This window comes from Cebidichthys violaceus, unplaced genomic scaffold (assembly GCF_023349555.1).
Source record: "Cebidichthys violaceus isolate CVI_PGR_0920_01 unplaced genomic scaffold, fCebVio1.0.p SCAF_7, whole genome shotgun sequence".
Taxonomy (NCBI): Eukaryota; Metazoa; Chordata; class Actinopteri; order Perciformes; family Stichaeidae; genus Cebidichthys; species Cebidichthys violaceus.
Window position 1 is genome coordinate 13,188,923 of NW_027176927.1, and position 13,324 is coordinate 13,202,246.

The 13,324-nt window shown below is 42.5% G+C and overlaps 2 protein-coding genes across 3 annotated transcripts; both read left to right on the top strand.

Annotated features, from left to right (window-relative positions):
* Positions 1-81: 81 nt before the first annotated feature.
* On the top strand, positions 82-3,027 carry pigv (phosphatidylinositol glycan anchor biosynthesis, class V). The gene is made up of 3 exons (XM_068736389.1): positions 82-445; positions 658-1,824; positions 1,978-3,027. Exons 1-3 carry the CDS (start codon positions 377-379, stop codon positions 2,263-2,265), a joined length of 1,524 nt encoding a protein of 507 aa, XP_068592490.1. The 5' UTR covers positions 82-376; the 3' UTR covers positions 2,266-3,027.
* Positions 3,028-4,588: 1,561 nt separating this feature from the next.
* Positions 4,589-12,699, top strand: zdhhc18a (zinc finger DHHC-type palmitoyltransferase 18a). 2 transcript variants are annotated; one of them, XM_068735600.1, is made up of 10 exons: positions 4,598-5,434; positions 5,599-5,759; positions 6,014-6,163; positions 6,854-6,991; positions 7,115-7,166; positions 8,191-8,293; positions 8,393-8,505; positions 8,785-8,893; positions 10,152-10,222; positions 10,877-10,966. In XM_068735600.1, the coding sequence occupies exons 1-9, from the start codon at positions 5,199-5,201 to the stop codon at positions 10,191-10,193; spliced, it is 1,104 nt and encodes a 367-aa protein (XP_068591701.1). In that variant the 5' UTR covers positions 4,598-5,198; the 3' UTR covers positions 10,194-10,222; positions 10,877-10,966. The 2 variants fall into 2 exon arrangements, with proteins under 2 accessions (XP_068591700.1, XP_068591701.1); XM_068735599.1 differs by lacking the exon at positions 10,152-10,222 and having other exon boundaries at positions 4,589-5,434; positions 10,877-12,699.
* Positions 12,700-13,324: the final 625 nt, after the last annotated feature.

Genomic DNA, 13,324 nt, shown 5'->3' on the forward strand with positions numbered 1-13,324 from the left:
GTTCTTCTCATCTGGGCTGATTCACTTTTATTTTGAAATGACTTCGGTTACACCGGAAGTGAAAAGAGCCATTCGAAACGAAGCAGAGCTGCTGCTGCAGGATGAGGATGTGAGGACAAAGATTGCACCTGAGCGAAAACAAACACTGATTGACGAGTAGCTGTCCAACAAAATGAGTTGGTTTTTTTCAACCCTCACCTTAATATAGTCAAACCAATGAAAACGCGAAACTTCGAAATCTCCGTCGCCGAATATTGTTCTCCTAGCTCCCTATGTTTAATAGAAACTATGACGGATCCAGCGGTGACCGTCTCGTAGCAGCGACAATGCTCAGGCCCGTCACAACCGGCTATTTCCGTGTGTCTCCATCACAGCAATGACTATGGATGTCAGAGCAGTTCTGGAGTTCGCCACCGTCACCAGGGGCCTGTCACTGTTATTGCAGGTAAGTTTGAGCCAAGTTGGATGTTTCTGACAATATGCATAGTTTTTACATCTATGGTTTGTTATTAACCTTCATTTCTGAGTGGTGGCTAGGGCAATACACACTGTATGTGGTAAGTAGGTCACAGACAAAGTGTGTGCTTTTGTTTCTCTGCATAGCAAAACTGCATGATGGCAGGATTTATTTTAATATTGCTGACTATTTCTCCTCAGGCCGTCTTCAATGCTGTCATCCCTGATCACGATGCTGAGGCGTTCAGGCCCCCGAGGACAGAGGAGCCTCTGTACCTGGACTCTGCAGTGGAGTGGTTGCTGGGTGGCCTCTCTCACTGGGATGCCGAGCACTTCCTCTTCATCGCTGAGAGGGGATACCTTTACGAGCACAACTTTGCTTTCTTCCCCCTCCTGCCCGTCGTCCTGCGGGGCCTGGCGGAGACGCTGCTGTGGCCCCTGAGCAGCTGGCTGAGTGTGCGGGGGCGTCTGCTGGTGGCCGTGGCTCTGGGGAACAGTGCCCTCTTCCTGTTGAGTGTGGTCGCCCTGTATGCGCTGAGTAGGATAGTCCTTCAGGACAGGCGCCTCGCTCTGCTCTCCAGCCTGCTCTACTGCATCACACCAGCCAACGTCTTCATGACCGCCGGATACTCGGAGAGCCTGTTTGCCGCGCTGACATTTGGTGGTCTGTTCCTCCTGGAGAAAGGATTCACCTTCCGAGCTTGCCTGGCCCTCAGCATAGCCACTGCAGCACGATCCAATGGGCTTGTCAACATAGGGTTTATCCTGTACCTTCCATCCCTGCACGCTATTTGCCAGATTCGTGTGTATCGAACAACGACAACAGGCTGCAGTAAAGTCTTCCGCTATATTTGGGCCGTTGTCCGCGTCCTGTTCACCTCCCTCTTGGGAACTGCAATCATTGCCCTTCCCTTCTGTGCTTTCCAGTACTATGGGTATAGGACGTTTTGCACTCCGTCCGTCTCCCTGGAGCGGATCCCCCCCGCTCTGCTGTCTCTGGCTGAACTGAAGGGCTATCGGGTTCCAGATGAAAACGGTCCGCCGCCCCTCTGGTGCATGAGACCTCTCCCCCTGCTTTACTCTCATATCCAGGATGTTTATTGGGATGTGGGCTTCCTCCGCTACTTTGAGCTGAAGCAGATACCAAACTTCATTCTGGCTCTACCCATGGCCACTCTCGGCATAATGGCAGCTTATGCGTATTTTCAAGCCAATCCAGAAATGTGTCTGAGACTCGGACTCTGGGAGACGGGTGCAAGTAAAGGACTCGACAAACCCACACCGGGGTTGTTCAACTCCAGAGTGTTTGTTTATATTGTCCATTCAACAGTACTTCTGGTGTTTGGAACATTGTGCATGCATGTGCAGGTAAGTAAATTATACAACCACCTTCTTGTGGAACTTTTGATCACACGTCTGTGTGTGTGTGTGTGTGTGTGTGTGTGTGTGTGTGTGTGTGTGTGTGTGTGAGGAACAACTGTTAATTTCTACTCATTCCCATTTTGAATCTCTCATTTCTAGGTTCTAACCAGATTCATGGCCTCCTCGTCTCCCGTGCCTTTCTGGATAAGCGCTCACCTGCTCCTCCTCAATGAACCACTTCTTCATCGAAGGAAAACATCAAGTCCCAATGTTCAGCTACAGGCACATTCCAGAAACGGATGCAAGCACAGACCTCAAAACCCCATTATTGCACTGCTGCCACACTTTAAAACCTGTTCTCCCACCACACAGAGCATCCTGGGATACTTCCTCTCTTACTGGGTGCTGGGCCTGGCACTGCATTGTAACTTCCTGCCATGGACATGACTTAAAAGATTACTCTGACTTTTTAAATGCAATATGTCTATGTATGACTGGGCAATATACATCATATGTTAAATCACACACACAGGTGTTATTAAAGTACATCATCAATAGTCCATTTCTGTTATTCCAGTAATTATTAAATTGTTCATTGCAATAGCATTACAAGGAGCATAATTGTATACAGGAATGCAGCATTTATTTAATTCAAATATGAATTCACTAACCTCTGTTGAGGTAATTTAATCCAAAGCAAAGAAAAGAAAAATGACTTGTATTATAATTATCTCGCCCAGTCCTACATAGAACTCACTGACACAATTACATTATTCCATTGTTTATGCTGATTTACTCATGCAATAGTCAACCAGTTTGATTTGAACATCTCAGTTAAATATCTTTGAGAACAAACTAACAACATGTATTATAATATAATATTTCTGAAACTTAGTTGAACACTGTTTAGTTGTAAATATTGAGAAGACTATGGTTGTACTTGAAAAACAAATATTTCAATTTCTTGCTGAGGTCTTGCTGAAGCATAACATTTGATGTATTCTATAATTTAATATAGCACTGCATGTTTGGAAGAATTATTCCAAGTTGTAGTTTGGGAATATTTGAATGTGAATGACAAAAATAAAGGTTTTGTTGCTGTAAAAGAATCTTCAATTTAGTTTTATTTTCATGTAAAGGTGAAACCTTTTCTTTGGGCTTTAATGTAAAACTGCTATATTGTGTTTTGTTGTAGAGAACCAAAGTTAGACCGGCAAGTTTACTCTTGAATTTAAGATTAAACTAATTGTGATAAATCCAAACAACATATGTGAATTTATGTAAACCGTTTTCTGTGTTCATGGTTTATGTTCCTGATGCTTACAGATGTCTCTGTAAGACCACTAGAGGTGGCTAGCACTCCTAAAAACACCAACAAATATGTGGGGAGTGAAATAACTGGTGGCTCTGTGCACTTAACCGTACATCAAAAACGTGTCTGATGCTCTCGGAAAATTTGGGGGGGGGGGGGGGGGGGGCGACGAATAAACAGGAAGCAATCCAGGCACTCTACAATCTTAGAACAATAACGCCTAATAAAAGCCTTTATTGCAGTGGATACATCCTATTAAAAGCTAACATGTTCCCACACCTGTAGGTCTTCGTCAGGGCATTTAACAAACAGACAAAAAGTGTTGTGGCCTCACTAATGGGAGGCAATCACATGACCCAGATAATAACATGTCAGGGGAAACCAGATGAACATTAAAACACAAAACAACATGAGATAAGAGCCACGCTCCAAATCACATACTTTTTCTTTTCACTTTACATTCTGCAGCTGCTCTTACAAAGTATGTCCTGTTGCATGCAGTAGCCTATGCATTCAATTGGGACATATTTAGTCATAATATTGCACCTTCAACTTGTACCTTCTTGCAAAGGCTAAAGAATTGAAGGTGCAGTGTGTAGGATTTAGTGGCATCTAATTTTTAGGCTCCAGATTGCGTCCATCTTAACATCCCTCCGCTCACCCTTCTCTTTACAATCTTGTCGGAGAACTACATTGGCCTTCAGGTAACGCAAAACAACATGTCCCAGTTGACATGCACACAGAACACTGGCCTTGGAGTCAAACACTTCAAATAGTGAGACTATCACCCGTTAAGCATCACAGACCCAGAAAGCACTCACTATGGTAACAAGGGCATTGTGGTTCACTCTCAAGCAGCTGATGGTTGGTAGAAAGCAAATGTTCAGACTGTAGATCTTTACAGAGTTATGAACCAACAATGACAAGAATATTAACAAAGACGTGATTATATACCAGTGGTATGGGTTTGCAGACATCTTGCTAAATGCAATGTGCTGGCCTGACTAGCAATTTGGGGTCCAGTGTATTGTCTAAAGTCACTCTGACTGGTGGCTTAGAGCAGCTGAGCTTCCTCTTTCATAACCAACTCAAATGTCATATAGTTTATTGGTAAATGCCATGTCAACTTCCTCTCTTCCGAGACCTAAACAATAAATCAACAATAATCAATGATACCCAAGCAAATTATTTAAGAAATGCCAAGCTAAATTTTAGATGACACTAAACCGATGACCAAATCCACCTGTCTCGACAACAGTGTGTAGCACCCAGTATTGTGTCAGATCTGCTCTGAACCAATGAACATGATTTATGATTTAAACGATACTGTAAACAACCTATAAAACACCCACTATGTAAACCCTCCCAGGTCTCTATACAGAAGACATTGTGCAGGACAGCCTACAGAATGGCCGCTATAGCCCAGAACAAGAGCATCAAGATCATGCAATGAATAGTTGTATTTTAGATCAGGGCCTGAACTAATCTATGTAGGTAAAACATAGCACCCGGAGCCGCTTATGTCGATCCACACAGATAATTGCTTTGCATGTGTTGGTGCTCGCCACTGATCTACAAACTATCCGCGTGCATACGTGACGCGTTTGGCCGTTATAAATCAGCGTAGAGTCCCGCGTGCGTACGTCAACATCCACCTCGTGACGTACATTGGCTGTCGGCAAAAAAAAAGAAGAAAAAAAAAGGAAACGTGAACAGCCGCAAGAAGCTTGAGCCGAAGCCCGTCTGTTGAATTTTATGGTAAAGGCGATTACAACCAAATAAGTACTAGTATTAATGAATGGCTTTATTTTAACTATCGAAGATGGTAGTTAAATTTGAGTCAACTTCGGAACTCAGTCACCTCGTGAAACAAGAAGAAGACAGCCCTTGTTGGTTCGCTAGCTAGCTAGCGTTAGCTTTCAGGATGGGCAACTGAACGCACCACCGGGCAGACAAAATACCGACGTAATGACTGAATCCTGAGAGTACAGTCTCTCGAGAAATGAGAGTGTTGTGAGTGCCTTTTAGCTACCTCCGAAACAGCGTTGATACTTGTTTACGTTACGTGATGAAAAACTGCGAGTACCAGCAGATCGACCCGCGGGCGCTGTCGGTGTCGCCCTCGTCCGCTCAACAGAACCACACCGAGAAGAAAGTGCAGCGGTCGCGGAGGAAATGGGAAGTGTTCCCGGGGAAGAACAAGTTTTTCTGCGACGGACGGATCATCCTGGCCAGACACAGCGGTGTCCTTCCTCTGACACTGGGCCTTATTGTTGTCACGTGTGGCCTTTTCTTTGCATTCGAGTGAGTAACTAGCAAATGCTCTTTTGTATGTTTCTTTCCAGTGAGCCCTGAATGCACCACGACATGTCTATTCTAATGTGTGTGTGTAATTGGAAATATACAACAATATGCTCAGGGATTAACGTAGTTTTGACAAACACACTCATATATTTTTCTTTTTACAGTTGCCCTTTCCTAGTGGAGCATCTGACCGTCTTTATACCTGTGATCGGTGGGGTTCTTTTCTTGTTTGTGGTCATCTCCCTGCTGAGAACCAGCTTTACAGACCCGGGCATCTTACCCAGGGCCACCCCAGATGAAGCAGCGGACATAGAGAAGCAGATAGGTAAGGCCCAACCCCGAGTCACACACTCACCATTCAACAGATGGGGTAAAAGAGCTTTGCCATATGGGGGATCTCTGAGGGACATGTTTGTTTTTGAACTGCCTACCAAATACCTAATCAGCTTACATAAAAGCCAGACATGGCTTTATTTGTTTTTAATTATTCCTTTTATTATATCAATATAGTGCTTGTTGTGTGAGCATCAAATGTGCAAGTCTCAGTGAGTCTCTCCCCTTGTGCTTCTCTATTTTAAGATACCTCAGGATCCTCTACGTATCGCCCCCCTCCGCGAACCAAGGAGATTCTCATCAACCAGCAGGTGGTGAAGCTCAAATACTGCTTCACTTGTAAAATGTTCCGCCCTCCTCGGACCTCCCACTGCAGCCTCTGTGACAACTGTGTGGGTAAGGATGTGGTGGGAAGTTACCACTTATGCCAACTGCACTAATTAATCTTCACAACTTAATATCTTTGTTAGAGGAACATACCATACTGCTTTGGCTGGTAGGTTTCCAGTTTTCTTCATGCAGCGTACCTTCCTTAATTAGTGAATCCACTGATCTGTCTGGAGGGTGCAATGCTGAAATGTAACAAAAATCCCAAAGATACAACTATAAAACCTACCTCTTACCTGAGACTTCAAATTAGTTTACTGCCTGACAACTTTTACCAATTATTGAATTAAGCTTAAAGTGTATGAATGCCAGTTTTTTTTTTTTTTTTTTTTTAAAGTGAGCAGTTCTGTATGTGCAGGCTCGAGGCAGTTAGTCATTTTGTGGGTGGCCTTAAAGGCATTAGGTCACCATTTGGCAAACCACAGCCAACTGTTGATTACAGCAAGAACAAACCGTGTCACTGGTCACACCTGAGTGCTGTTTTACAACAGACTTGGAACTTGTGAACTATCCTTTATCTGGCAAATCATAATTTGATGAAAAGGCCATATTAATTCCAGGATAAAAGTGATTTGTGTTTTTATAACATTGAATTTACATACAACAACATGTCAGGTATTAAACCTTACTACAATTATTCTTTACAATGAATATAAACATGCCTCTAATCTCTGTGTATTCTGTTTTTTTCCCCCTCAGAACGATTTGATCACCACTGCCCGTGGGTGGGGAACTGTGTGGGCAAACGCAATTACCGCTTTTTCTACAGCTTCATCATCTCTCTGTCTTTTCTGACGTCGTTCATATTCGGCTGTGTCGTCACGCACATCACCCTGCGTAAGTATTCTCACGACGTATGAAGACACAAATGCATTCGGTAGTTATATGATGTCCCTGTCATGTTATCACGAAACCACTTTAGCGTTCCTTTCGTTTCTGATTTGTTCTTTTTCTTTCCAGGTTCTCAAGAAGGTAAAAGCCTTATTCAAGCCATTCAAGAGAGCCCTGCCAGATATCCTTTCTACATATCAAATGTTCACACAATCAACCTGTTTATGTGATCAATATTTTTTTTTATTTGCGACCCTTTATTGCCAATAAATAACCCAAGTCACTCTGTTGACGAGGCATTTCCTGCTGTTCCTCAGGCTAAGCCCATGCTTAATAGGATCAGAGCGTTAGCATCCAGCAGAGCGGTGCTTTTAGGCACACAGCTCTCCGGCAGAAGGTTTGCTGCCTCATGTTCTCGTGAGATGACGTTAGTGGCTAGACAAATATAGACGGCGTGACTACAGAGGGGTTCGATTTGTTCTTCACAGACAGGGTGTGGGCTAGTTTCCTCATGGTCACATGATATGCATGACATCATGTCATCTTTTTGGAGTCTTTCTGAATTCAGAAAGAATACATAGACTGTTATCCTTACTAGTTATCTCACAGAGCAGATGATCGAATTAGATCTTTAACCTTTTCAGTCTTCTGTGACCATTATACCGTAATGGCATATATATTTTATAGTCAATATACAAACCAAATATGATTTGCTACATGTCCATTGTGATGGATTACATATCTCAAAACAAATGTAAAACCAGGAAGTTACCGCCTGGAAGTTTACAAAACAAATCAATTATTTTATGTCGCAACAACATGCTGGTGAGGAGTCCCTATTGTGTTCATCTGTGTCACAAGATTGCAGTGGTGGAATGTGATGCACATTCACTTAAGTGTTGACCTCAGTACAATTTAAAAGAACTTCCATTTTTCTCTTACTTAATATGCTTATATTGGAAAAGGGTGCGCTGTGATGTGAAGTGGTTGTGCATTATTTGTAGTTTCATAGCTTCAGAGTTCATAATAATATCACCCTTGTTTTATTGTGTATATTTCAGTAAGTCATGGCATTGAGACATTTTTTTGCAAACTTCCTACTTACACACACATTCATCCTTGCCGTTGATTTTAATCATCAGTTTTAATTGCCATTTGTCTCAAATACTCATTGTATTATCATGCCTTGACTCTTCTGTCTGCACTGTGGTGGAGTTGGTGATTTGTTTCTTCTCCATCTGGTCTATTATGGGCCTCTCAGGCTTCCATACGTACTTAGTAGCCTCCAACCTCACAACAAATGAAGATGTAAGTACTCATGCCCCTACTTGACGCAGTTCCATTCATGTTTATTACAATAGACTTCATCCACTAACTGACAGCGTTCTTTACTTATTCACTGTGCAGATAAAGGGCTCTTGGTCAAGTAAAAGGTGTACAGAGGAGTCTGGGAACCCGTACAGTTACAACAATATCATCACCAACTGCTGTGCGACGTTATGTGGCCCAATGCCCCCGAGGTGAGTAGAGACGTCCCCATCTCATAAGCTTACATTTTGTCTTTTAGTATCAGTGAAATGCTTCACGAACATTTCTTTGATGATGGCATCATGCACAGTCCTTGTTAAAGTGCATCCTGACGTAATCCTCTGGTGTGTGTGTGTGTGTGTGTGTGTGTGTGTGTGTGTGTGTGTGTGTGTGTGTGTGTGTGTGTGTGTGTGTGTGTGTGTGTGTGTGTGTGTGTGTGTGTGTGTGTGTGTGTGTGTGTGTGTGTGTGTGTGTGTGTGCGCGCGCGCTAGTCTGATTGACAGAAGAGGTTTCCTGTCTATTGTTGAGGCAATGCCTGCTGCTGCTTTGACTTCGGAGATGGAGCTGCCTCCCTTCCCAGCCAAGAGTGATGCGAACATGGTAGGATGAGCCAGCTTGTGGTCCCTCCCCTAATCCTGACTGTCCCATAGGTCCTGTGATGTTGTTAGGCTGCCCCCCCCCCCGTGTCCACTTCTTCATCCTCCAGACTTCCAACTTGAGTCCCCCCAGTTGAGTGGCCGACATGCGGTACTTTGAATCTGTGCCCAGCGTTCTGAAAGTTGTGCATTTTATGCGTATTGTGTATGGAAACAAGAAGCAGTGCATGGGTTTTTAATTGTGAACGGCCTATTGGTCTCTGACTGGACTGGAACACCATTACTCGGGCTCAGATGGATTGGAACTGAACTGACAAAATACTGTAGAAACTATGATGTTAGCCAATCACTACTACTACTACTACTACTACTACTACTACTGAAGAGGTAATCTACACCATGCAGCATGCTGAAACAACACTGCTGTGTCACTCCTTTAAGCTTCTGAACAAAATGTCCTGGAAGCCACCTGTAACTCTGTTTGGCATCACTGAGCAGTTAAAAGTGCATAAAAGTGGATGGAGTTTTAGGATTTTTTTACAGGTAGAAATGTTTGATGTGACCATTTGTTGAGGGGGCTGCTGAGCTGCTGAGTCACCCTGCAGATATATCATTGTCAGTCTGTGCTATGGGACAGTGAACACGTTGATTGTTCCAACTTCTGATGTTTGACTATTTATATTTTGCTTACACTTTAAATTCAACATGTTGCTGTATCTACCTCCTTCTTACTCTACTACTGGATTTGCTTGTATGTTGTGGTGAAGGCGTGTGCACACAAAAGACTTCATTACTGCCTTTTTAGTAGAGCATGCTAATGGTTTTAGATCTTCTTTTGTATTTGATTTATCAGCACTTTATCACAGATCATTTGTCACATGTCTTGAATACATTTGTCATTCAATAAGGTCAGCATATCATGTCTTATATATAAATATATATTATTTTATTAAATATTCTTGCTTTTTATTGTTACGTACATTTTTATTTACCTAAAGCGTGTTCTTTTATGTTAAATAAATCATATTTTTGTATTTTTGAGATTATGGTTTCTGTTTTGAATTTACTTTTCATTTTTTTCAAGTCTTCATGTGATGGATTACAGATTTTAAGAAGTTATATTTTTATTTCAGTAGGTATAAATAAGTGTGTAATGTGTATTTATTTATGAGGAACATTTGTTTTGTATATGCCTGTAACTTAACTGCTAGATGAAAGATTTCCCACTCAAGTGTTGTGCTGTATCCGTTCCACCCTGTTAGGAGGAGAACTGTGAGGATTTTGCTTTGTCCTGCACAGCCTGAAGGGCACAGCTGCATGTAGACGGTTGATGGTAAGAGTAGGGCTCAACGTTGAACCAATCACAACATCTCTTCACTTGCCATTCACCGTGTCTTTGTGTTTAGGTTTGAAATCAGTCATTTTACCAGTTATTTTCTTTTCTAACATATTGTATTTTTGGCATGAAGTTGGGGGCAGATCTTGTGATTGGTGTGAAAGGCCGCCTCACTTGTAAATGTGCATGCTTCATTTTCATTCATTCTTGTCTCATTAACACCCGCTTGCTCACTCGGTGTGGAATGGAGCTTGTGTTCGAAGGCTGATGAACATCTCTGTAGTTGGATGAGAGGTTTCTTTCTCATGTTTTTGTGCATGTGTGGCGGTCTGCATAAACTGTATCTCCCTCTCTACTTTTATCAGAGCCAGAAGAAACAGGAATCCGCTTCTCCACATGTCAATCTTTACCTGTGTTGCATTGTCTGCATCTTAACTCACTTCTTCCATGCTTCCTTGTTTGAGTCTGTTGACAATCATCAGTGCTGTCACGGCTTTCCCTGTGCTTGACTTCTCAACGAATGATTTTTAATCACATACCGCAGAATTGTGCTGTTTTTTTTTTGTTTTTGTTTTTTACATTGCAGCTCACCCTTTTCATAACACAAACTGACGATTCCCTTGTTAGTGACTTCTCTTATATTCTCCACAGTGCACTCAGAGCACCAAGGACGTGCTGGAGAGGATGGTTCACTCATTTGACTCTCATGGCCTGTGCCCCCCTGGAGCTCCAAAGACCACCCCTCTGGGCGCAGAGGTGTCCAGCATGGCGACGCCTTCCGCGGAGCGCTCACCCTCCTCCGCTGGCTGCTCACGACAGCTCGCCCGCCAGCCCGGGGCCGCTCCTTGCTCCCCGTTCAGCAGGAGCAGCAAGAGGAGGGACTCTCTTCACTCCAGCAACCCAGCCTTCCGCCTGGCCTCCCCCTCCCCGTCGCTGAGTCGCACTACATTGACTCTGGGCGATGCACATGACATTGGCTTCATCCCGCTACCCTGAGGACGCCCGGTAACCACAAGAGAAAAGAAGGAGTCATCGACGGCGCTCTGGCAATGTTTTTTGGCTTTTTGCATAGTGGTGGTCATGCTGTGTGTTGCTGTTTGGTATCTCGAGATGTCATTCTGATGAGTTGAGTGTTAACTGGAGTTTTTTTTTTTTTTTTATGTTCTGTGAGTTTTATCAACAATGTCCTACTATACTATACGTGTCCTTCAGGATGAAGGGAAATCTTAGTAATACCTGGAAGCACAATAGAGAGATATTTTTTTAACACCTTTTTATTAAGACACCCGGAACATGCCTCCACACCTTCCACTGAACCTCAAGCCATTACGTCACAGCCACAGTGTTTAAGTTCCTGCTAATATATTATGCAAACAGGTCTTTAAATCCTGGAATACTTACAGTATAAGTGTGGATGCTAGACGTACAGGAACACAAGTTTAGATTTACTGAACTGGCATGCACTGAAGAGAGCCATTTCAGCATTATCAACTCCAGAGTTGGCCTTTTGTCATGTCCCATCATTTCTTGTAGTGTTGACTTCCGTCATCCCACTGTCTGCTGGTGGAACCAGCAGTATTCAGATTAATGAGCAATCAGAAGCGCAAGGTGCAGGTTTTATTTGTAATGTTTGCATTTCAAGGTCTTGCTGTGTTTTGTAGTTCGTTCTGCATGTTGTGTATATCAGATGCTCTTAAGCTGAATATATTTTCTTCTAGTGAGGTGTATCAATTTAGAAGACAATCATTGAATGAGGATACTTAAAAACAAAATAGGTAAGAGTGAATTTGTCCAGGTATTTTTCATGTGTCACTGGGTACTAGTGATGAAATCTTTTATAATTTTCATATTTTTCTTGCTTTACATATTTTTTGTAATTTCCATGTTTTTCTTGCTTTATCTGAATTATTTAGATCAAAATCAAATTTGCTGCTGCCCCCCAGGACTTGGATTCTGGTATTTATCTCTGACACTGTTTCCTATTAATGTGTTGCAGACGTAATGTTCTAGGAATGTTGATGAGGTCTCTTTACATGCTCATTTTCATAGCGGTGACCTTTTCGTCTTCTTACTGTATGAAACTTAACCCTTTTGTCTGTATCGGTGAGAGTACAATAATAGCAAATAGCAGCAGTTAGTTTGTGCCACTAGGGGGCAGCATGTGGATACAGATTGCAGCTCAGTCAGAGGACGGTTTAGGAACATGATGACCATTAGACGAAAGGCCTTTTGATGTATTATTTATTTATTTTTGTAATTGAGCGTTGAAGCTGTACATAGGTTGTGAGTTTGTGAAGAACCACGTTGCCGTAGTCAGTGGGTCGTTTATTTGTCAGTCTGCATCGAGACCCATAGGTTGTGTAGACATTTGACATTTACGAGCAGTGCTTGTATGAACAAACTTGTTTGTATTTTGTAGGATGTAACAGTGGAACTGTAACACATGGTCAATAAAAATGATCACCTTTTGTTGATTCTGGAGTTTTATTCTGATGGTTTAAAATATACTGAATCACCATGTGTTCACTTTATTCAAACTACAGTGACTTTAAACAAACCAATGTCAATCTATAACCTAGTACAATCAGTGATTTTAGGCTTCATCCATTCTGACAGCCCCTTCATGGAAACAATGAAGAGATGCATGTTGACCACATGTGTTGAGATCCAGCAATGAAAAAGGCCTGCAGTGTGCAGACAGACATGGAGGAGTGGTTAGGAACATGTGCCTGAACTTGTCCATGATAGAGTCACAATTAGGTGACTGGGTGATGAAACTCTGTCAGTTCAATGTATACAGGTCATGATAGTATTCACCAAAAGGCAAAAAAACATCTTCCCAGAGATGCCCAAAGAAGATTAAGTCTTTTGGACTGTAGCTTGGAGAGTTTTTAAGTTGCCATGCAAAATAAAATGTCATCACAGTGTAGTGAATTGTTTCCTTGGCACTGCTGGCGACCTGATGTTTATTCTGTGCCCAGGGTTATACTTTTTTAAGAAGGCTGTTTGTCTGTAATTATTGAAATTGAAAACTGGAGAAAGAGAGCCTGAAGGCCAGTGATCACAATGGATGCACCGTGGCAGCTGAGGTTGGAGTCT

Excerpts from the sequence above, each read along its gene's own strand:
- pigv (XM_068736389.1), top strand. The coding sequence starts at position 377 with ATGACTATGGATGTCAGAGCAGTTCTGGAGTTCGCCACCGTCACCAGG. Across the intron at positions 446-657 it reads GCCTGTCACTGTTATTGCAG|GCCGTCTTCAATGCTGTCAT; the intron begins GTAAGTTTGAGC and ends ATTTCTCCTCAG. Across the intron at positions 1,825-1,977 it reads CATTGTGCATGCATGTGCAG|GTTCTAACCAGATTCATGGC; the intron begins GTAAGTAAATTA and ends TCTCATTTCTAG.
- zdhhc18a (XM_068735599.1), top strand. The coding sequence starts at position 5,199 with ATGAAAAACTGCGAGTACCAGCAGATCGACCCGCGGGCGCTGTCGGTG. Across the intron at positions 8,294-8,392 it reads ACCTCACAACAAATGAAGAT|ATAAAGGGCTCTTGGTCAAG; the intron begins GTAAGTACTCAT and ends TTCACTGTGCAG. Across the intron at positions 8,894-10,876 it reads CCAAGAGTGATGCGAACATG|TGCACTCAGAGCACCAAGGA; the intron begins GTAGGATGAGCC and ends TATTCTCCACAG.